The sequence below is a fragment of the Phaenicophaeus curvirostris genome, chromosome 26 (assembly GCF_032191515.1).
Source record: "Phaenicophaeus curvirostris isolate KB17595 chromosome 26, BPBGC_Pcur_1.0, whole genome shotgun sequence".
NCBI classification, from domain to species: domain Eukaryota; kingdom Metazoa; phylum Chordata; class Aves; order Cuculiformes; family Cuculidae; genus Phaenicophaeus; species Phaenicophaeus curvirostris.
The window spans coordinates 6,054,303-6,077,375 of record NC_091417.1 but is presented as its reverse complement, the minus strand read 5'-3'; the positions used below and the strand labels follow the sequence as shown (position 1 = coordinate 6,077,375).

The 23,073-nt window shown below is 60.5% G+C and overlaps 1 protein-coding gene across 4 annotated transcripts; it reads left to right on the top strand.

Moving 5' to 3' along the window:
* The first annotated feature begins 7,073 nt into the window (after window positions 1-7,073).
* Window positions 7,074-19,632, top strand: PLCD3 (phospholipase C delta 3). 4 transcript variants are annotated; one of them, XM_069877125.1, is made up of 16 exons: window positions 7,079-7,258; window positions 9,571-9,732; window positions 10,865-11,093; window positions 11,182-11,311; window positions 11,831-12,056; window positions 12,862-13,063; window positions 13,384-13,528; window positions 13,874-14,026; window positions 14,097-14,246; window positions 14,384-14,419; window positions 15,007-15,166; window positions 16,550-16,666; window positions 16,754-16,902; window positions 17,459-17,594; window positions 19,036-19,185; window positions 19,272-19,393. In XM_069877125.1, the coding sequence occupies exons 1-16, from the start codon at window positions 7,159-7,161 to the stop codon at window positions 19,358-19,360; spliced, it is 2,334 nt and encodes a 777-aa protein (XP_069733226.1). In that variant the 5' UTR covers window positions 7,079-7,158; the 3' UTR covers window positions 19,361-19,393. The 4 variants fall into 4 exon arrangements, with proteins under 4 accessions (XP_069733229.1, XP_069733227.1, XP_069733228.1 ...); XM_069877126.1 differs by lacking the exon at window positions 16,754-16,902 and having other exon boundaries at window positions 7,075-7,258; window positions 19,272-19,630; XM_069877127.1 differs by lacking the exon at window positions 19,036-19,185 and having other exon boundaries at window positions 7,078-7,258; window positions 19,272-19,388.
* Window positions 19,633-23,073: the final 3,441 nt, after the last annotated feature.

The window sequence follows — 23,073 nt, the reverse complement described above, 5'->3', positions numbered from 1 at the left end:
AGCATGGGCACAAGGACAGAGACTGTGTGCAGCAGGACAGAGCACTGGGACAAGGAGTCTGGGTGCAGGGACAGAGCACTGGGAGAGTGAGCCTGGGCACTGTGACAGTGAATGTGAGTGCTGAGAGTGTCAGGACAGTGCACAAGGACAGTGCCAGGGAGGAAGGACCAGGACACTGCTCCGGACTCTGGGGCAGTGCATAGGAACAGTGGAGCAGGTCAGAGCTGGGACAGATGCACTGGGATGGTGAACTAGGATACAGCACTGGGATCATAGAATCATAGAATCACAGAATCACCAGATTGGAAAAGACCCACAGGATCATTGAGTCCAACCACTCCCATCAGTCACTAAACCATGTCCCTCAGCACCTCGTCCACCCGTCCCTTAAACCCCTCCAGGGAAGGGGACTCAACCCCCTCCCTGGGAAGCCTCTGCCAGTGCCCAATGACCCTTTCTGTGAAATAATTTTTCCTAATGTCCAGCCTAAATCTCCCCTGGCGGAGCTTGAGGCCATTCCCTCTCGTCCTGTCCCCTGTCCCTTGGGAGAAGAGCCCAGCTCCCTCCTCTCCACAACCTCCTTTCAGGGGGTTGCAGAGAGCAATGAGGTCTCCCCTCAGCCTCCTCTTCTCCAGGCTAAACACCCCCAGCTCTCTCAGACGCTCCTCTTGTTCTCCAGCCCCCTCACCAGCATCGTTGCTCTTCTCTGGACTCGCTCCAGAGCCTCAACATCCTTCTTGTGGTGAGGGGCCCAGAACTGAACACAGGATTCGAGGATGGTGAACTGAGTACAGGGTGATGATCATAGAACCGTGGAATGGTTTGAATTGGAAGCGCCCTCAAAGCACATCCAGTTCCACCCCTGCCATGGGCAGAGACACCTCCCACTGGATCAGGGCCTCCAAGCCCCATCCAGCCTGGCCTTGAAGCCCTCCAGGGATGGGGCAGCCACCACTGCTCTGGGCAACCTGGGCCAGGGCCTCCCCACCCTCACAGCAAAGCATTTCTTCCCAAGGTCTCATTTCAATCTCCCCTCTTTCAGCTCAAAACCGTTCCCCTCACCCATCTCTGCACTCCCAGATCCAACAGCCCCTCCCCAGCTTTCCTGGAGCCCCTTTCAACGCTGGAAGCTGCTCTAAGGTCTCCCCGCAGCCTTCTCTTCTCCAGGCTGAACAACCCCAACCCTTTCAGCCTGTCCTCATGCAGGAGATCCCCCAGCCCTCAGATCATCTCCGTGGCCTCCTCTGGACTCATTCCAACAGCTCCGTGTCGTTCTTCTGTTGAGAATTCAGGACTGAACACAGGGCTCCGGGTGGGGCCTCACCGGAGCGGAGCAGAGGAGCGGAATATCCTTCCCTGGGGCAAAATCCCTTTTATTGATTCCGAACCCAAGGCCCGAAGCTTTTCGAAGCCTTTGCCGTTTCCCAGCTCTGACTCAGGGTTTCTGCTCGGGGCCGGCGCGCTGGGGCCTCTCTGGCTCCGAGTCCCTGCGAGCCCCAGATCCCCAGCGCTGATTCAGAGGGGCACGCGCTGTGTTCTCAGCGCTGGGGAACGCGCGTCCCCGCTCGCCGTGGGGCTCCTTTCCGATCCCTCGTGGGCAGGACGAGCCGGTGACGCCACGGCAGAGGGAGAATCGGAACCGGGGCTCGGTTCTGCTGTGGGTTTGTTGGGTGGTTTGTTGTTGAGGTCTTTACCCCGCTCGTTGTACGGGGTCGGTGAATACTTTGTTGAATTCCTAGCAGCGTAGTTGCCATGGGAGGAATAGGACTTGGAGCAGAGCCCGGGGATGGGGCTCTGAGTGCGTTTCGGTGTTTGTTTTCAGCGTTTCACATGAATAAACTCAATCGCTTTTGCAGCTCCTGGCGTGGGGGAAGCCTTGACCCGCTGCCCCGCGCTGGGCTGGCCCTGAGATGTCCTCATGTCCCCAGAGGACTCGGGGACCACTGCGTCATGTGTCCTTCCCCCCCTCAACACAGCCAAGCAGCTGCCCAGATGTGGCCCCAGCTGCCCAGATGTGTGTGGCTCACTCAGGGTTTGAACTGCAGCCCCTGGTTTCCTCCCCAGGTCTTGCCCGGGGTGTGTGGTTGTTGCTTCAGGACATTCTGATGCCACCCAGGGCGCGCAGATGTCTTTCTGAGTGTCCAGATGTTGCCGCAAGATGCTCAGTTATCACCCAGGACTCCCAGATGCTGCCCCAGACGTATAAATGTTGCTACAGGACAACCAGAGATCATCCAGGGTGTCCTGATGTCATCCAGGATACCCAGATGCTGCTCCAGGCATCCAGATGTTGTCTTGAATGTACAGATGTTGCCTCAGGATAACTAGACATCACCCAGAGTGCCCATATGTTGTCCTAGAGTGCCCAGATGCTGTTCCAGGATACTCAGACATCACCTAGGATGTCTAGATGTTGCCCTGGGTGTCCAGATGTTGCTCTAGGATAACCTGGAAGTCCCTAGAAGGGTCCTGAGGTTCCCTAAAGGGGACCTGGGGGACCCTAGAAGGGTCCTGAGGGATCTAGAGGGGCCTGGAGGGTCCCTAAAGGAGTCCCAGGGAGGATAGAGGGATCCTGGGTGTCCCTAAATGGGTCCTGCTGGTCCAGAAGATGACCCTGGATCCCCTGGTGCCACCCCAAAGTGCCCAGATGCTGTTCCAGGGTATTCCAGGAAGCCACCATCTGTAGCTGTTGCTTTCTCTCTCCATGCTGTGGTTCCTGATCCTCACGGCTTGGTCAGGTCTGGAGTGGCGTCCCCATCACCCGGGCACCGTGGGTTTTTGCAAGAAGTGGTGTTGGGTGGTGGAAAATGAGCCCTTGTTGCAAGTGCATGGCCCCCTGCCACGCTGTGGGCTTGAAATCAAAGCCCTTCTCTGCCTCTGCTCCATCCCCATCACCTCAAGGAGCCTGGGGTGGGGACAGGGGGGCTTCTCCCACTGTCACTCAGCAAGTGGTGGTTGTGGGAAAGGTGGGAACATGATAAATGCAAGGGTTTGGGGTAAAGCCACACACACGCTGGCACGTGCACAGGTACAGATAAGCTCCACAATTAGAATCACAGAATCACTTGATTGGAAAAGACCTTTGAGATCACCGAGTCCAACCATCCCTGTCCACTACTGAACCATCCCTGAGCACCTCATCTGCTCGGCTTTTAAACCCCTCCAGGTATTGCGGCTCCACCACCTCCCTGGGCAGCCTCTGCCAGGGCCTGAGGGCCCATTCAGTGAAGAATTTTTTTCCTGATGTCCAATCTGAGCCTGCCCTGGGGCAACTTGAGGCCATTTCCTCTCATCCCATCACTTGTCACTTGGGAGAAGAGCCGAGCACCCACCTCACCACAACCTCCTTTCCAGGAGCTGCAGAGAGCCATGAGCTCTCCCCTTGCCTCCTCTTCTCCAAAACAAACAGCCCCAGGTCCCTCAGCTGCTCCCAGAAGCCCTGGGCTCTAGTCCCTTCTCCAGCTCCGTTCCATTCTCTGGACACGCTCCAGCCCCTCAATGTCCTCCTTGCACTGAGGGGCCCAAAACTGAACCCAGGATTCAAGGTTTGGCCTCACCAGCACCGAGCACAGGGGGACGATCCCTGCCCTGCTCCTGCTGGCCACTCCATGGCTGATCCAAGCCAAGATGCTGGTGGCCTTCTTGGCCACCTGGGCCACTGCTGGCTCATGTTCAGCCACTGTCATCCAGCACTCCCAGGGCCTTCTCCTCCAGGCAGCTTTCCAGCCACTCTTCCCCAAGCCTGGAGCTGCACGGGGCTGTTGTGACGCAAGTGCAGGGCTCAGCACTCGGCCTGGTTGAACCTCATCCCCTTGGTCCCCTCTGCAGAGCCTCCCTGCCCTCAAGCAGGTCGAGTCTCCCGCCCTATTTGGTGTCATCTGCAGACTGACTGAGGGAGGACTCGATCCCCTCATCTAGATGATACAGGAATGGGCGCAGCCATGTGCTGTAAAAATTTTTTCCTGATGTCAAGACTGACCGTCCTCTGATGGAGCTTGAGGCCATTCCCTCTCGTCCTGTCCCCTGTCCCTTGGGAGAAGAGCCCAGCTCCCTCCTCTCCACAACCTCCTTTCAGGGAGTTGCAGAGAGCAATGAGGTCTCCCCTCAGCCTCCTCTTCTCCAGGCTAAACACCCCCAGCTCTCTCAGCCGCCCCTCTTGTTCTCCAGACCCTTCACCAGATTTGTTGCTCTTCTCTGGACTCGCTCCAGAGCCTCAACATCCTTCTTGTGGTGAGGGGCCCAGAACTGAACACAGGATTCGAGGAGCGGTCTCCCCAGTGCTTTGCAACCGTGCACCCACCCGTGCAGCTGTGTCAGCCATGGGGTGGCCAGCAGGAGCAGGGCAGGGATCGTCCCCCTGTGCTCGGTGCTGGTGAGGCCAAACCTCGAATCCTGGGTTCAGTTTTGGGCCCCTCAGTGCAAGGAGGACATTGAGGGGCTGGAGCATCTCCAGAGCTGGGGGAGGGGCTGGAGAAAGGACTGGAGAACAGGGGTTCTGGGAGGTTGTGGTGAGGTGGGTGCTGGGCTCTTCTCCCAAGTGACAAGTGATGGGATGAGAGGAAATGGCCTCAAGTTGCCCCAGGGCAGGTTCAGATTGGACATCAGGAAAAAATTCTTCACTGAAAGGGCTCTCAGGCCCTGGAAGAGGCTGCCCAGGGTGGAGGGGGAGTCTCCATCCCTGGAGGGGTTCAAACACCGTGTAGAGGTGGCACTTGGGGACAGGGTTCAGTCGGCTCAGTGGGGATGGGCTGACAGTTGGGCTGGACAAGCTGCGAGGGCTTTTCCATTCTCACTGACTCCATGATTTTGTGCACACAGCTGGACACACACGCACACCCAGGGCTGGCTGTGGTGGCAGGGGCCACCTGGGCCTTCACTGTCCCCAGGTGTGATGGCAGAGGGGTCCCGGCTGTCCCCAGGTGTGATGGCAGAGGGGTTTTGTGGGTTCCCCATCCCTAGGCTGGTTCAGAGGGTTCCCAGAGCAGGAGAGGCCCGGGGGGGAGGAGGGACCCTCAGTTCGATCCGGGGCAGAGCGCCCCCCCAGCTGCCACCTGGGGCAGACCCATCCCTGTTCCTGCCCATCCCGTTTCAATCCATCTCAATTCACTCTCGTCCCGGTTCATCCCCATCCCAGTTCCAACCCTCATCCCAGTTCCAGCCCAGCCCAGTTCATCCCCATCCTGGTTCATCCCCATCCCTGTTCCAATCCCTATCCCGGTTCATTCTTGTCCCAGTTCATCTCCATCCTGGTTCCAATTCCCATCCCAGTTCCAATCCTGATCCTGGGTCATTCTTGTCCTGGTTCATCCCCATCCCGGTTCATTCCCATCCTGGTTCCAACCCCCATGCTGGTTCCAACCACCATCCTGGTTCATTCTTGCCCCAGTTTGTTCTTGTCCTTGTTCATTCCCATCCAGTTTCATCCCCATTCCAGTTCCAGCCCCATCCTGGTTCCAGCCCTCATCCCGGTTCATCCTCATCCCGGTCCAGCCCATCCCTGTTCCAACCCATCCCAGTTCAGCCCAATCCCAGTTCCAGCCCCCATCCCGGTTCCAGCCCATACCTGTTCCAACCCATCCCGGTTCATCCCCATCCCGGTTCCAACAGCCATCCTGGTTCACTCCCATCCTGGTTCATCCCCATCCCGGTTCCAACCCCCATCCTTGTTCCAATCCCCATCCCAGTTCATTCTTGTCCTGGTTCATCCCCATCCCAGTTCCAATCCCCATCCGATTCCAACCTGTCCCTGTTCCAACCCATCCTCGCTCATCCCTGTCCCGGTTCCAGCCCTCATCCCGGTTCCAGCCCATCCCAGTCCAGCCCATCCCGGTTCATCCCCATCCCGGTTCCAACAGCCATCCTGGTTCATTCCCATCCCGGTTCATCCCCATCCCGGTTCCAACAGCCATCCTGATTCATTCCCATCCCGGTTCATCCCCATCCCGGTTCCAACAGCCATCCTGGTTCACTCCCATCCTGGTTCATCCCCATCCCGGTTCCAACCCCCATCCTTGTTCCAATCCCCATCCCAGTTCATTCTTGTCCTGGTTCGTCCCCATCCCAGTTCCAATCCCCATCCGATTCCAGCCTGTCCCTGTTCCAACCCATCCTGGCTCATCCCCGTCCCGGCTCATCCCCGTCCCGGTTCCAGCCCTCATCCCGGTTCCAGCCCATCCCAGTCCAGCCCATCCCGGTTCATCCCCATCCCGGTTCCAACAGCCATCCTGGTTCATTCCCATCCCGGTTCATCCCCATCCCGGTTCCAACAGCCATCCTGGTTCATTCCCATCCCGGTTCATCCCCATCCCGGTTCCAACAGCCATCCTGGTTCATTCCCATCCTGGTTCATCCCCATCCCGGTTCCAGCCCTCATCCCTGTTCCAGCCCATCCCAGTCCAGCCCATCCCGGTTCATCCCCATCCCGGTTCCAACAGCCATCCTGGTTCATCCCCATCCCGGTTCCTCCCGGTCCCAGTTTATTTCCGTCCCGGTTCATTCTTGTGCTGGTTCATTCTTATCCCGGTCCCTCCCCATCCCGGTTCCTCCCCGTCCCGGCACACACAGTTAACCCGGGCCCCGTGGCTCCTCCCGGTCCCTCCCCGCTCCCGGTCCGGCCCCGCGGGGCCGCCCAGCCCCAGCCCAGCCCCAGCCCAGCCGCCCGCACCGGGGACCGGGAGCACCGGGGGAACAGGGAGCACCGGGGGCATCTCTGACCCCTGAGATACCGGGGAACGGGGGGTACCGGGAGCAACCAGGGGCACGGCCGGCCCCGGGGGATCTGGGGGTACCGGGGGCATCGCTGATACTGGGGGAACTGGGAGCATTGGGAGCACCGGGGGCACTTCCAGTACCGGGGGAACTGGAAGCACCGGGGGCATCGCAGACACCGGGAAACGGGGGTTACTGGGAGCACCGGGGGCATCGCTGATACTGGGGGAACTGGGAGCACTGGGAGCACCGGGGGCACCTCCAGTACCGGTGGATCCGGGGTTATCGAGGCCACCTGGGGCACCTGTGACACCAGGGTTACCGGGAGCACCAGGGGCACCTCCAGTCCCGGGGGAACTGGGAGCACCGGGGGCACCTATAATAGTGGGGAACCGAGGGCATCACAGATACCGGCAGCCCTGGGGGTCCCGGGGGTCCCATCCCCGCAGGATGATCTGTGGCAGGAGGGCTCGTCCCACCGAGCAGCCCCGCTCCTCGCCCGACGGCTCTGGTGGCCCCCGACGGCCCCCCAGAGCCCTCAAGAAGATGGGTGAGTCCCGGGGCTACCGGGGGACTGGGGACACCGGGGGGTAGCAGGGGGAAGCGGGAGGGAGCTCCTTGCTGGGAGGGACCTCGAGGTGATGGGACCCCCACGGCAGGGATGGAGACCCCCCATGGCCAGGAGGGTCCCCAGGGTAGATGGAGACCCCCATGGCAGAGTTGGTTCCTTGTGGTTGGGAGAGGTCCCCAAGGTGCATGGGGACCCCCATGGCACAGAGGGTCCCTGAGGTGGATGGGACCCCCATGGTAGGGATAGTGTCCTCCATGGCCAGGGTGTTCCCCATGGCAGGGTCTCCAAGATGCATGGGGACCCCCGTGGCAGGGAGGGTCCCTGAGGTGTAGGAGGTCCCCCCATGGCAGAGCTGGTTCCCTGTGGTTGGGAGGGGTCCCCAAGGTGGATGGGGACCCCTATGGCAGGGAGGGTCCATGAGGTGCAAGAGGTCCCCCATGGCAGGGATGGTGTTCTCCATGGCTGGGAGGTTCCCCATGGCAGGAAGGGTCTCCAAGGTGGATGAGGACCCCCATGGCAGAGCTGGTTCCTTGTGGTTGGGAGAAGTCCTCCATGTTGATGGGGACCCCCATGGCAGAGAGGGTCTATGAGGTGTAAGAGGTCCCCATGGCCAGGACAGTGTCCTCCATGGCCAGGAGGGTCCCCATAGCAGGGAGGGTCCCCATTGCTGAAGGAGTCCCCTCCAGCAGGGAAGGGTCCCTGTGGCTGGGAGGGGTCCCCATGGCAGCCCCATCGCCCCCAGCGTTGGGGGGCGACGGGGTTGGGGCTCAGCCACATCACGGGTGACAGGAGCCCTCCCGTGTGGGGTTTTCCTGGTCCCCAAGGCTCAGCTCCAGGTCCTGCCCCTGCCCTGCTGCCCTGCCTCAGTTTCCCCATGGCGGTGCCGGGAGGGTCAGGGTGTGCCCGCCGGCCCCGTCCTGCGTGGGAGCAGAGGGCAGGGCAGGTGCTGGCCCCGAGCCACCAGGGCCTCGGCAGCCGGCTTGCTGTGGCCGTGTGTCTGCTGCAGCCCTCTGTCCGTGTGTCCCTGTGTCCATGTGTCCCTGTGTCCCTGTGTTCCAGTGTCTGTGTCCCTGTGTCCCTCCGTCCCTGTGTCCATGTGTCCCCATGTCTGTGTGTCCATGGGTCTATGTGCCCCTGTGTCCCTGTGTCCATGCGTCTATGTGCCTGTGTCCGTGTGTCCCTGTGTCCATGTGTCTGTGAGTCTGTGTCCCTGCATCCATGTGTTCACATGTCTGCTGCAGCCCTGTGTCCATGTGTCTATGTGTCCCTGTGTCCCTGTGTCCATGTGTCTGTGTCCATGTGCCCCTGTGCCCCTGTGTCCCTGTGCCCCTGTGTCCCTGTGTCCATGTGTCTATGAGTCTGTCCATATGTCTGTGTTTCCCTGTGTCCCTGTGTCCCAGTGTCTGTGTGTCCGTGTGTCCTTGTGTCCATGCATCCGTGTGTCCATGCATCCCTGTGTCCGTGCATCCATGTGTCCATGCATCCATACCCATGTGCACCCATGACCTCACGTGTCCGTGTGTCCAACAGTCCTTGCATCCATCCATCCTTGCCCTCACGTCCCCGTATCCATGCATCCATGGGCTTGTACCTCCCCGTGTCCGTGTGTCCGTCCTGCTCTCAGCCGTGGGCAGGGTGTCACCCTGTGCGGTGGTGGCGGTTGGTGACCGCATCCACTTGGCGTCCTGTTTCCCAGCCCAGGAGTGGGGACACGGACACCAGGGTTTTTTTATGGAGTGGTTGCCAAAACAAAAGGGGAGGAAACACTGGGAGAATGGACGGAAAAGTCCGGGCCTTGGGCATGGCCCACAAGTCCCCGAGGCCACCACGTCATCGTCCCTGGCCTGACCTCGCCTGCGGGCACCGTCCTGGCGCTTCCCACATGGGATCTGGTCGGCTTTGCTGGGATTTAGCAGCTGGGCCACCACACTGCGCCCCGGCTGGCCTGTCCTCTCCTCTTTGTTCCTTCCTGTCCCGTCCTATCCTGTTCTATCCCATTCCATTCCATCCCATGCTGCCTGCTCTGTCCCTTCCCATCCCACCCCATCCCACCCCACCCCACCCCACTCCATCCCACCCCACTCCAATCCACCCCATTCCATCCCACCCCATCCCACCCCATCCCATCCCATCCCATCCCATCCCATCCCATCCCATCCCATCCCATCCCATCCCATCCCATCCCATCCCATCCCATCCCATCCCATCCCATCCCATCCCCACCCTCAGAGCCCCCAGTACCTCCCAGTGCCCCCCAGCTCCTCCATTGCCCGTGTCCTGGTTGCCCACAGGCCTGTCGGAGGACGAGGACGTCCAGCGGATGCTGCGAGGCTCCGTGCTCTGGAAGATCAAGTCCCGGGGGGGCTTTGGGGAGCGGCTCTTCCGCCTGCAGGAGGACGGGGCGACTGTCTGCTTCGAGGGGGGCTCCAGGCGCGCTCGCTCCCAGCAGAGTTGTGAGTGGGGACACTGGGGACCGTCTGGGGTGAGGACCTCGGCCACGTCCTGCACAGCTTTGAGCAGCACGGAGGGGTTGGGACCTGGGCAATGACCCAAACCCACCCATGGGGACCTGGGTATGAGATGGAACACAAAGCCCACCCAGGACCCAGATCCCACCCCAGGACTGAGATCCCAACCCAGGACGCAGATCCCACCCAGGACCCAGATCCCACCCCAGGACTGAGATCCCACCCAGGACCCAGATCCCACCCAGGACCCAGATCCCACCCCAGGACTGAGATCCCAACCCAGGACGCAGATCCCAACCCAGGACGCAGATCCCACCCAGGACCCTGATCCCACCCAGGACCAAGATCCCAACCTAGGTCCGAGATCCCAACCCAGGACCCAGATCCCACCCAGGACTGAGATCCCAACCCAGGACCCCGATCCCATCCAGGACCCAGATCCCATCCAGGACCCTGATCCCACCCAAGACCTTGATCCCAACCCAGGATCGAGATCCCAACCCAGGATCGAGATCCCACCCAGGACCCAGATCCCACCCATGACTGAGATCCCAACCCAGGACCCAGATCCCACCCTGGGACCCAGAGGCCCACTCAAGTCCCAAACGCCAGCCTGAGACTCAGGTCCTGTGGACCCCGTACCATGGAACAGACTCCCATCTGGGCCCCTGTCCGGCATCCAGACTCCCAACCTCAACCTTGGACCCAGATCCTATTCCGACACCTTCCCCGACCCCTTGGGACCGGCATGAGGTCCCATCTCCCTACTGTCCAGCCTTTGTCCTCGCTCCCTGATGCCACCATCACTTCCTACCCTCTCCTCTGGGGCGGCTGCCCGGCTCTGGCACCGCTGCGGGAGCTCCATCCCCCACCATCCTGGTCCCCGTCCCTGGGCGACAGCAGCTCCGCTCCCGTCTCGCCTGGGATTAGTGGGTTAAGCCCAGCTGCAGCATCAGCAGCATCAACAGCATCAACACCACCCAAGCCTTGGTCCTCTGGGACACAAAGGGGACACGCGGGGTGGCCGTCAGCAGCAGCAGGTCCTGCAGGATGTTTATGGGTGGAAGAAATGCACGGAGACCACCTCAACCCCCGGTCACGGTGCGTGTCCCCGCAGTCTCGGTGATGCACATCGAGGCAGTACGTGAGGGCCACCAGTCTGAGGGGCTGCGGAAGTACGGAGCCACCTTCCCCGAGCGCCACTGCTTCACCCTGGTCTTCAAGGGCAAGCGGAAGAACCTCGACCTGGCTGCCCGGGGCGAGGAGGACGCCTGCCACTGGGTGCGAGGGCTCACCAAGCTGATGAAGCGGCTGCAAGCCATGAGTCAACACGAGAAACTCGACCAGTATCCTTTGTTGGAGCTCTGGTGGCTTGGGGACAGGTTAGGGACTGCCATGAGGGTGACACTGGGTGGTTTCCTTACCCTGGAATAGCTGGATCCATGGGGTCCTGCAGCGAGCAGACAGGAACAAGGACAACAAGATGTCCTTCCGGGAGGTGAAGAGCATGCTGAGGATGATCAACATCGACATGGATGATGTCTATGCCTACAAGCTCTTCAAGGTACCTGTCCTGCACCCTGCCACCCTTTGTCTCCCACTGCTGTCCCCGGGAGGGGACACTGGCTCCTTCCTTGCCTTCCCAAGGGCGGAGAACTGCCACCTCACTGCACCCACAGCCACCTGCCACCACCCGTGCTTGGGGCCACCAGCCGTGGTTGGGTCCCATCACGAGCAGAAGTTCATGGTGGGGTGAGCTGTCACCTCCACTGCTGCACGGCTTCCCAGGGTGTGACATCCCCTCCTCTCACAGATGCTGCCCCCAGAGCCTTCTTCCAAGGTCCCTTTCCACCTGGGGAAGCTGTGTCCCATCGCTCTGCTCCATCCCACACCGGAGAGTCAGTGGGCTCTGGGTGGGGGGACAGAGGGGAGACATCCCCACAGCCCCCTCAGCATAACCCCTCCCCGAGCCCTCATGCCAGTAGCTGCCAACCCCAAGGGCCAGGCAGGACAAGGCAGGGGTGGCTGCAGTCTTTCCCATGGACCGGGGACAATCCCTGAGGTGGGGCTGTGTTCCCACCAGGAATGTGACCGCTCGGGCAACGAGCGGCTGGAGGGTTGGGAGCTGGAGGAGTTCTGCCGGAGGCTGCTGCGGCGGCCGGAGCTGGAGGAGCTCTTCGGGCGTTACTCGGGCGAGGACCGTGTCCTGTCAGCCGAGGAGCTGCGGGATTTCCTACGGGATCAGGGCGAGGACGCCAGCCTGCGCCGAGCCCTCAGCATCATCCACGCCTACGAGCTCAACGAGACCGGTAGGGACGAGGGCAGCCAGCTCAGTGGTGGTGGTGGTGGGATAGGCGCTGCCAGAGCCAAGGGATGTCGTGGATGGTGTGGGGATGGGGCTCTTCTTAGTGTTGTCACCCTCATGGGATCCTCCAGGGATTGGGTGGGTGTCCCCGTGTCCCTGGTGCCAGTGGTCCAACACGTGGCCAGTGGTCTAGGAGGCTCAGTCTGCTTGGGTTCTCCTTGCTGGTCCCTGGTGGATGTGGCATTGAAGGGACATGCTGGTGGGGATGGACAGCAGGTGACCCTCCACGTCTGCTGGGTGATGCAGGGCCAGGCCCAGCGTGGATGTGACACCGCTGGGGGGACCTCTGTGTCCTTTGAGAAGGTCCAGGGTGACCGTGGTGCTAGGAGGACAAGGTGGGAGTGGAGCACCTTCATGTGTCTTGGGTATCACAGCAGCAACACCAGAGTGGGTGTAGCAGTAGTAGGATGGTGGTCATCAGGGTGGGGGTGGGACACCAAGGGGACCTCCACGTCTCCTGGCTGCCACATGGCCAGGTCTGGGGTGAACGTGGCGCTATGAGGACAGGAGATGTGAGACTGGGGACAGGGAACCTTCACATCTCATGGGTGCCACCACGCCAGGTCCAGGGTGAATGTGTCACTAGCAGGATGAGCGACATCAGGATGGAGATGGGACACTCAAAGGAACTTGCATGTCCCCTGGGTGCCACAGTGCCAGCTCTGGGGTGACCACAGCACTGCTAGGAGTTAGGGGACATCCAGGTGGGGACAGTCCCTGGGGTCCTACCCCACCGCTGTGTCCCACAGCCAAGCAGCAGGACCTGATGATGCTGGATGGCTTCATGATGTACCTCCTCTCGGCCGCTGGTGACATCCTCAACCAGGAGCACACCAAGGTGCACCAGGACATGAACCAGCCCCTATGCCACTACTTCATCTCCTCCTCCCACAACACCTACCTGACCCGCAACCAGATCGGTGGCACCAGCAGCACCGAAGCCTACGTCAGGTGGGTTCTCATGGAATCATAGAATCATTTGGTTGGAAAAGACCTTTGAGATCATCAAGCCCAACCATACCTGTCCACTTCTGAACCATCTCTGAGCACCTCATCCTCCCATCTTTTAAACCCCTTCAGGGATGGGGGCTCCACCACCTCCCTGGGCAGCCTCTGCCAGGGCCCGAGAACCCTTTCTGTGAAGACGCTTTTCCTCATGTCCAACCTGAACCTGCCCTGGGGCAGCTTGAGGCCATTCCATGCCTGGATGGTCTTGTAGTTTGAGGGTACCAGGGTGGCACAGGGACTCACAGGGGATGGTGTGGTGGCAGGGCGCTGATGGCAGGGTGCCGCTGCGTGGAGCTGGACTGCTGGGAGGGCTCTGATGGGGAACCTATTGTCTACCATGGCCACACGCTGACCTCCAAAATCCTCTTCCGCGATGTTATCGAGAGCATCCATGACTACGCCTTCAAGGTGAGCTGGGGGCCAGCAGCCCTGTGGGAGAACTGGGAGGGACTCTTGATCAGGGACAGGATGAGAGGAACAGTTTTCAGCTGAAAAAAAAGGGGAGATTGAGATGAGATCTTAGGAAGAAATGTTCTCCTGTGAGGGTGGGGACGTTGCCCAGAGCAGTGGTGGCTGCCCCATCCCTGGAGGGGCTCAAGGCCGGGTTGGATGGGGCTTGGAGCCCCTGATCCAGTGGGAGGTGTCCCTGCCCATGGCAGAAGGTGGGAGTGGACGGGCTTTGAAGTTGCTTCCAAACCATTCCATGACTCTGTGAGCCCTGGGATGAGTGGTGAGCGCTATCTTTGTCCCCAGCAATCCCCCTACCCTGTCATCCTGTCCCTGGAGAACCACTGTGGGCTGGAGCAACAGGCCACCATGGCCCGGCACATGAAGGCCATTCTGGGGGACATGCTGCTGACGCAGCCGCTGGAGGGGCAGGACCCCCACCACCTCCCATCCCCAGAGGTAAGGCCACCCCCCTACCACGGTGTCCTCACTGCCCCCCGAGCCCTGAGCTTGGCCCTTTCTCCCACAGCAGCTGAAGGGGAAGGTCCTGGTGAAGGGTAAGAAGCTGCCAGAGCCATGGCACGAGCCCCGGGGCGGCACCTCCCTCCCAGACCCTGAGGAGGAGGAAGAGGAAGAAGAGGAAGAAGAGGAGAAGCTGCAGGAGGGAAGAACCTGGCAGGTAAGCAGCTCTCCCAGGGATATGGTGCCAGGGGACCACGGCATCCTGGTGGTGCTGGAGGCCCAGGGCATCCCAGCGGTGCCAAGGGACGGCTGTGTCCCAGCATCCACCCACAGGCCCTGCTCTCTCCTCTCCAGTCGCTGCAGTCGCTGCAGGAGATCAAACCTCTGCCGGTGAGTCAGGTGGTGGAGCCGGGCGGGGGGCTGATGGGTCGGGTGCTGTGGGGGTGGCACGTGGCTGTCACTGCCCAGCAGAGGGGACACAGCTTGGGGACTCCTTGGCTGTGCCTCCCTCTTCCCCTGCTGGGCTGGGTGCTCCATTTCTGGGGTCTTCATCACATGAGGGGCTTCCATTGCCTTGGGAAATCCATGACCTTGGATCTCCATTCCTTTGGGATCTCCATTCCTTTGGGGTCTCCATCATCTTGAGGGTGATGCCTTGGCCTCTCCATTGCCTCCTCAGATCTCTATCACCTCAGGGTCTCCAGCACCATGAGATCTCTAACATTTTGGGTTCTCCATGATCTAGGAGTCTCAGTCTGCTTGGGTTCTCCATCATTTTGGGGTCTACCTCTCCATTGCCTCAAGTTCTCCATTGCTTTGGGGTCTCCATCACCTTGGGGTCTCCATTTCCTCAGGTTCTCCATGACTTTGGGGGTCTCAGCACTCAGCACTAGCAGGGTTGGGGGACTGTTAACCCTCGGGTGGGCAGGTGGCCACCAAGAGCCAGGGTGGCCCTGACACCACGGTGTCTCCCGCAGGCTAAGGACGCGTCACAGGTGGCCCCGGAGCTGTCGGCCCTGGTGGTTTATTGCCAGGCTGTCCCCTTCCCCGGCCTGGCCCACGCCCTGCACCACCCCCGGCCCTGCGAGATGTCCTCCTTCAGCGAGAGGAAGGCTCGGAAGCTCATCAAGGAGGCAGGTGAGGGTGACAGGAGGGGGACAGGGCTCCATGCTCCTGACCTCACTGGGATAGAATCATAGAATCACAGAATCACCAGGTTGGAAAAGACCCACCGGATCAACCCCCACCCTGGGCAGTCTCTGCCAGTGCCCAATGACCCTTTCCATGAAAATTTTTTTCCTAATGTCCATCCTGAACCTCCCCTGGTGGAGCTTGAGGCCATTCCCTCTCATCCTGTCCCCTGTCCCTTGGGAGAAGAGCCCAGCTCCCTCCTCTCCACAACCTCCTTTCAGGCAGTTGGAGAGAGCAATGAGGTCTCCCCTCAGCCTCCTCCAGGCTAAACACCCCCAGCTCTCTCAGCTGCTCCTCTTGTTCTCCAGCCCCTTCCCCAGCTTTGTTGCTGTTCTCTGGACTCGCTCCAGAGCCTCAACATCCTTCTTGTGGTGAGGGGCCCAGAACTGACCCCAGGATTCGAGGAGCGTTCTCACCAAGTCCAGAGGGAGAATAACCTCCCTCGACCTGCTGGTCACGCTGTTTCTGACACAAGCCAAGATGCCATTGGCCTTCTTGGCCACCTGGGCCCCTGCTGGCTCATGTTCAACCAACACCCCCAGGTCTTTCTCCTCCAGGCAGTTTCCAGCCAGACTTCTCGAGTCTGGAGCTGCTCAGGGTTGTTGTGCCCCAAGTGCAGGACCCGGCGTTTGGATGCGGGATGGTGCTGAGGCCGATGGGCTCCATCAGTGAGGTGGTTCCACGGGTGGTGGCCAGGGACATGCTGGTTCCAGCTCCTTCTCTGGTGGAGCTGATGTGGGGGGTCAGGGTGAAGGTCACAGGTCCAGGATTAGGGTCTGGGATGTGGCGTCTGGGTCCAGGGTCGGGTCTGGGGGCTGGATTAAGATCTGGGTCAGGGTCCAGGGACTGGGGTGAAGATCTGGGATTTGGGGTCAGGATCTGGGATCCAGGATCAGGATTTGAGGTCAGGATCTGGGGTCAGGGTTGGAGATCCAAATAAAAGGACTGGGGTCCGGGGTCAGGATCCAGGGTCAAGGTCTGGGTCCAGGGCCTGAGATCAGGGTCTGGAGTTTGGGGTTTGGAGTCTGGAGTCCAAGGTCAGGGTCTGGGGGCTAAAGTCGAGATCTGAGGTCAGGATCCAGGATTAGGGTCTGGGGACCAGGGCTGAGATGAGGATCTGGGGTCGAGTTCCAAGGGTGAGGTCCAGGTCCAGGGTCTGGTTTGGGGTCTGGTCATGGTTCGGGCTCCAGACCCTCCCAGCTGGGCAGGTTCCATCCATGTCCCCAAGCCCACGTGTGCTGGCAGCACCTCAGTGGCCGCTGGCAGGTCCCTACACCAGCCCTGGAGGTCCATGTGGCCCCTGTGGGTGCAGCTCAGGCGTTTCCCCAGGCCCAGCGCTGGTTCAGTACCACAGCCGGCAGCTCAGCCGCGTCTACCCGCTGGGGCTGAAGATGAACTCCTCCAACTACAACCCCCAGGAGATGTGGAACGCCGGCTGTCAGCTGGGTGAGACCCCACAGGGGACACTCCATGACCTGGACCCCCATCCAGAGCCGTCCCCCACCCTGATGCCCCCACCCCCTGTCCCCGCAGTCGCCCTCAACTTCCAGACTCCGGGCTATGAGATGGACCTCAACACCGGGCGCTTCCTGGCCAACGGGCGCTGTGGTTACGTGCTGAAGCCCCAGTGCCTGCGCGGCCTCCCCAGAGACGGGTCCCACCGCCTTGTGCTGCGCATCAGGGTGAGGCCACCCTGGTCCCCCCCCTGAAATTCCCACACCCATCCAGATGCCACCTTCTTCCCTGTTCCCAGGTGACACCAACCCCAAGTCCAGCTGGGTCCCACTCATGTCCCTTCTGGGTGACGCCAACCCCACCTCCACCCAGGTGCCATCAGCCTCTTCTCCTGGGACACCAACCGTGTCCTCAGCGGTTTGGGTACCATCCATGTCCCTGCTCCTGGGTGACACTGACTCCATCCCCATGCCTGACGACGTGTCAAGCCAACCGTGTCCCTTCTCCTGGGGCCACCAACCTTGTCCCCAAACCCAGCCATCTGCTATCCAGGTCCTTTCTCCTGGGGACATCAACCCTGTCCCTGTACCCAGCCATGTGCAACCGCTTGTCCCTTCTGGATGATACCAACTGTGTCCCCAAACCCAGCTGGTATCAGCCATGTCCCTTCTCTGAGGTGGAACCACCCACCTCCCATGTCCCCTTACCCATCCACGTGCCACCCGTGTCCCTTCTGGGCCCACCACCCCGTGTCCCTGTGCCACCGGCCCCCTCTGTCCCCAGGTGATCACGGCGCAGCAGCTGCCCAAGCTGAACCAGGACAAGGGCAGCTCCATCGTGGATCCCTTCGTGCGGGTGGAGATCCACGGCGCCCCGGCCGACTGCACCAAGCAGCAGACCCACCACAAGCTCAACAATGGTGAGTGCCCGTTCGGTCCTTGGGGACGTCCCAGGGCACTTGGGGACACCCTTGGGACACCTGAGAGCACCCAGGTCTTTGGGAACCCCACGGCACCCTCATCCCCAAGGCACTTGGTCCTCCTGGGACACCCGAGGACACCCACATCTCCAGGAAAGGCCGGGACACCCTCATCCCCAAGGCACCTGGTCCTCCTGGGGCATCCCAGGACGCCAAAGTCTTGGGGACATCCAAGGGCACCCACATCCCTGGGAAACCTCTAGACACCCTGATCCCCAGGGCACCTGGTCCTTGTGAGACACCCCAAAGCACCATGATCCCGGGGACACCTGAGGGCACCTGGATCACCAGGAAACCCCAGGGCACCCTGATCCCCAGGGCATCCTGATCCCCAGGGCATCCAATCCCCCAGGGACTCCTGAAGGCACCTGAATCCCTGGGAGCACCCCAGGGCCACCCTGATCCCCCAAGGTGTGGTCCCCACGGGACACCCGAGGGCACCTGGATCCTGGGGACACCTGGATCTCCGGGAAACCCCAGGACACCCAAACCCAGGCCACCCAATTTCCAGGGGCACCCGAGGGCACCTGGATCCGTGGGAGACCCCAGGGCACCCAGCTCCCCTGGCCCCCAGCCCAGTCTCCCCAGTCCTCCCAGTCCCCCCAGTGCTGTCCCCAGAAGAGCCGGATCCCCACCAGCAGCTCGGCCCCAGCTTGTCCCAGTTCCCCCCTGTGCTGCTGCCTCTTGCCCTCCAGGGTGCCCAGTCTGAGCCCAGTCACCCCCATTTCACCCAGTATAGCCCAGTATGGACCCAGTATGAACTGGGGTATACTGGGGGAAGAGGGGTCAGACCGAAGCTGGGCTGTACTGGGGAAACAGGGATCATACTGGGGTTCTGACAGGGTATACTGGGGGAATGGGGATCATACTGGGGCTGGGATGGGGGGTACTCCCCCAATACAGCCTAGCCCCAGTATGAGCTGTGTTCTCCCAGTACACCAGTTTCCCCAGTATAGCCCAGCCTGGCCCCAGTACAACCCCTGTTCCCCCAGTACAGCTCATCCTGACCCCAGTATGATCCCTGTTCCCCCAGTATGACCCCTGTCCCCCCAGTACAGCCCAGCCTGGTCCCAGTATGGCCCCTGTTCCCCCAGTATAGCCCAGCCCAGCCCTAGCATGACTCCTGTTCCCCCAGTATGACCCCTGTTCCCCCAATACAGCTCATCCTGACCCCAGTATGATCCCTGTTCCCCCAGTATGATCCCTGTTCCCCCAGTACAGCTCATCCTGACCCCAGTCCAGCCCTCACTCCCCAGTCTGCCCCAGTCCCCACGTGAGCGCACTGGTGGGTAAAGGCCGTCCCTGTGCTGGGGGTGGGGGGTGGCCCTGGTGGCCCTGGTGGCCCTGGTGGCTGTGCCCACACCGTGTGCCGGTGCCGCAGGCTTCAACCCGCGCTGGGAGGAGACGCTGAGCTTCGAGGTGCGGGTGCCCGAGCTGGCGCTGCTGCGCTTCGTGGTGGAGGACTACGACAGCACCTCCTACAACGACTTCGTGGGCCAGTTCACACTGCCCCTGGCCAGCGTCAGGCAAGGTGGGTGGCTGCCACCCCTGGGGTCAGGGACGGGGACGGTCCCCCCACCCGCTCAGCCCCCAGGCTATCTCTGTCTCCGTCCCCAGGCTATCGTCACGTCCATCTGCTCTCCAAGGACGGGGCGTCCCTGTCCCCCGCCACGCTCTTCGTGCACGTGCAATGCAAGAGCCTGTGAAGTCCCCGTGGTCCTGGCAGGAGGGACGTTGTCCCCTCCAGGGTCCTCCAGAGGGTTGAATCAAAGAATCATAGAATAACCAGGTTGGAAGAGACTCACCAGATCATCGAGTCCAACCATTCCTATCAAACACTAACCCATGTTCCTTAGCACCTCGTCCACCCATCCCTTAAGCCCCTCCAGGGAAGGTGACTCAACCCCCTCCCTGGGCAGCCTCTGGCACTGCCCAATGACCCTTTCTGGGAAAAATTTTTCCTAATGTCCAGCCTAAATCACCCCTGGTGGAGCTTGAGGCCATTCCCTCTTGTCCTGTCCCCTGTCCCTTGGGAGAAGAGACCAGCTCCCTCCTCTCCACAACCTCCTTTCAGGTAGTTGGAGAGAGCAATGAGGTCTCCCCTCAGCCTCCTCTTCTCCAGGCTAAACACCCCCAGCTCTCTCAGTCGCTCCTCTTCTTCTCCAACCCCCTTCACCAGCTTCGTTGCTCTTCTCTGGACTCGCTCCAGAGCCTCAACATCCTTCTTGTGGTGAGGGGTGCAGAACTGACCCCAGGATTCGAGGAGCGGTCTCACCAGTGCCGAGTCCAGAGGGAGAAGAACCTCCCTGGACCTGCTGGTCACACCGTTTCTGATACAAGCCAAGATGCCATTGGCCTTCTTGGCCACCTGGGCCACTGCTGGCTCATGGTCAGTCGCTGTCAACCAACACCCCCAGGTCCTTCTCCTCCAGGCAGTTTCCAGCCAGACTTCTCCTAGTCTGGAGCTGCTCAGGGTTGTTGTGCCGCAAGGGCAGGACCCGGCATTTGGCCTTGTTAAACCTCATCCCATTGGACTCAGCCCATGGGTCCAGCCTGTTCAGATCCCTTTGGAGCCTCCCGACCCTCCAGCAGATCCACACTTCCACCCAGCTTAGTGTCGTCCGCAAACTTGCTAAGGGTGCACTCGATGCCTTCATCCAGGTCATTGATAAAGACATTGAACAGGGCTGGACCCAGCCCTGAGCCCTGGGGACACCACTTGGAACTGGCCTCCAGCTGGAGTTAACTCCATTTCCCACCACTCTCTGGGCCCGGCCAGCCAACCAGTTTTCCACCCAGGAGAGTGTGCGCCTGGCCAGGCCAGAGGTGACAGTTTCTCAAGCAGAATGCTGTGAGAAACCGTGTCAAAGGCTTTACTGAAGTCCAGGAAGATCCATCCACAGCCTTTCCCTCATCCAGCAGCTGAGTCACTTTGTCATAGAAGGCAATCAGGTTAGTTTGGCAAGACCTGCCTTTCGTTAACCAGGGTTGACTGGGCCTGATCACCCGGTTCTCTTGCATGAGCTTCATGATAGCACTCAAGATCACCTGCTCCATGACTTTCCCTGGCACTGAGGTCAGACTGACAGGCCTGGAGTTCCCTGGATCCTCCCTGCAACCCTTCTTGTAGATGGCACAACATCAGCCTCCAGTCCAGTGGGACTGCCCCAGCCTTCCAGGACTGCTGGAAGATGATGGAAAGGGGTTTGGCCAGCACACCCACCAGCTCCTTCAGTACCCTTGGGTGAATCCCATCCAGCCCCATAGACCTGTGGGTGTCCAGTCGGGCTAGCAAGTCTCTGACCACCTCCTCTTGGATCACGGGAGCCTCATTATGCTCCTCTAGCTCCTGGGTTAGTACACAGATGGAACGACCCTCCTTACGACTAAAGACTGAGGCAAAGAAGGCATTAAGTACCTCAGCCTTTTCCTCATCCCCTGTCACTGTTGTTCCTTCTGTGTCCAATAGGGACTGCATGGTCTCCCTAGTCCTCCTTTTATTATTTATATATTTATAGAAGGATTTTTTGTTATCTTTCACAGACTTTGCCAATCTGATTTCTAGCTGAGCCTTAGCCCTTCTGATTTTTTCTCTACACGATCTCACTTCCCTCCTTTAGTCCACCCAAGAGGCCTGTCCCCTCTTCCAGAGCCCATAAACATTTCTCTTCTTCTTGATAGCACTCAAGATCCCTCTGTTCAACCAAGCTGGTTTTCTCCCCTGCCGGCTTTTTTTCCGGAACACAGGGATGGCTTTCTCCTGAGCTGCTAGGTTAGGCACCTTAGCTGCTAGAAGGTTGGGCACCTTCCTGTGCCACAGACACGCTGCCTTCTGCGTGGGGACAGCCTGGGGACACTGCTCGCCTGGCCACGGTGACAGCAGGGCTGGGGGGGACCCCAAGGGGTGAGGAACCCCCTCCACATCCCATAGTGCCACCCCATCCACTGGCCTCCATACCCCACTCATCCCCTCCTGTCCCAAGGGACAGGGACTCTGTGACAACCAGGACAGGGTGGCCAGGCCACTGATAGCCCAACACAGCCCATAGGGGAGAGACGGGTGACAGCAACCTCTGAATGCCACCACTGCCATCTGTGCTGGGTCCTAGACCTCCTTGGGCTGGGGCCATCGCCATGAGGTTGGCAAGAGGACCTTGTCACCATGCACTCCCCAAGAGGATTCTGTCACCATGAAGTTGGCAAGGGGACCATGTCACCATGAGTTTGGCAAGGGGACCCTGTCACTGTGTGCTCCTTGAGGTGACCCTGTCACCATGAGGTTGGCAAGAGGACCCTGTCACCATGAGGTTGGCAAGGGGACCCTGTCACAACAAGGTTGGCAAGGGGACCTTGTCACTGTGTGCTCCCCAAGGCGACCCTGCCACCATGAGTTTGGCAAGGGGACCCTGTCACCGTGTGCTCCCCAAGAGGATTCTGTCACCATGAGGTTGGCAAGGGGACCTTGTCACCATGTGCTCCCCAAGGTGACCCTGTCACCACGTACCACGCGATGCGAATGCCACACAGTGCCTGTGGCGTTGTGGCTTTGCTTGGCTGGTGGCCACGTTCCCGATCCCTGCTCCAGCACTGGTCACACATTTACACCCCGGTGCCAAGCCAGTCCAATAAAGGTTTTATTTTAACAGAACCCGTCCCGGTGTCCTTGTCACTTCTTGGGGTCCCCTGGGGGGATAAAAGGGCTGAGCCCCTGCCGCGGGGAGGTGCCAGGCACCCATTGGTGCTGCATCTGAGGGGCACAGGTTGGTGAGCACAGCTCCCCAAACCACCATGGGGACAGAGGAGGGTCCCACCGCCCCCCTCGTGCCCCCAGCCCAGCCTCCCCCAGCCCCGGGAAGGGGACACAGAGGTACTTGCATAGGTGACACAGGGCCCCGAGCAGGGGGGACGCGATGGCACAGCCAGGCGGGGCGTGACAGGCTCCTGGCCCCCCACCACTGCCCCCGGGTCCAGGCCAGGGTGGACAAAGCCCCTGGGGGTCCGTGTGCGGCACGGGGTGTGACGGGGACACAGAGGGACGGGGAGGCTGGGAGTGCATAGACGGGGCTTGGCCTTGGCGCGCAGCTTTGGAAACCTTTGGCTGGGAGGGTGGGAGCAGCTCGGAGCTCTTTGTGGCCACGGTTCATGTCACAGCAGGAGGTTCAGGCTGCCTAGGTTCTTGTTTCCCAAGACATCTTGATGGGATGAAGGGTTTCCATGAAAGAAAACAACTCTTTTACCTTGGAGGTTCCCACAGTACAAGATGCTGAGCCTGGTGGAAGAGGCAGTGGGGTGGCTGGAGAAGCTGAAGCCCCGGGTGATGCCGATGGCGGGGCGGTCGCTTGCGTGTGTAGCCGTGTTTCCGTGTTTCCATGCTTTCAGAGAAAAGCAGCTGAGCAGAGCATCCCGAGGAGTGACAGCA

Bases quoted from the DNA above. Each gene is read 5' to 3' on its own strand.
- PLCD3 (XM_069877125.1), top strand. From the start codon at position 7,159: ATGATCTGTGGCAGGAGGGCTCGTCCCACCGAGCAGCCCCGCTCCTCG. The intron at 9,733-10,864 runs GTGAGTGGGGAC...GTGTCCCCGCAG, and splicing joins CGCTCGCTCCCAGCAGAGTT to TCTCGGTGATGCACATCGAG. The intron at 13,064-13,383 runs GTGGGTTCTCAT...GTGTGGTGGCAG, and splicing joins AGCACCGAAGCCTACGTCAG to GGCGCTGATGGCAGGGTGCC.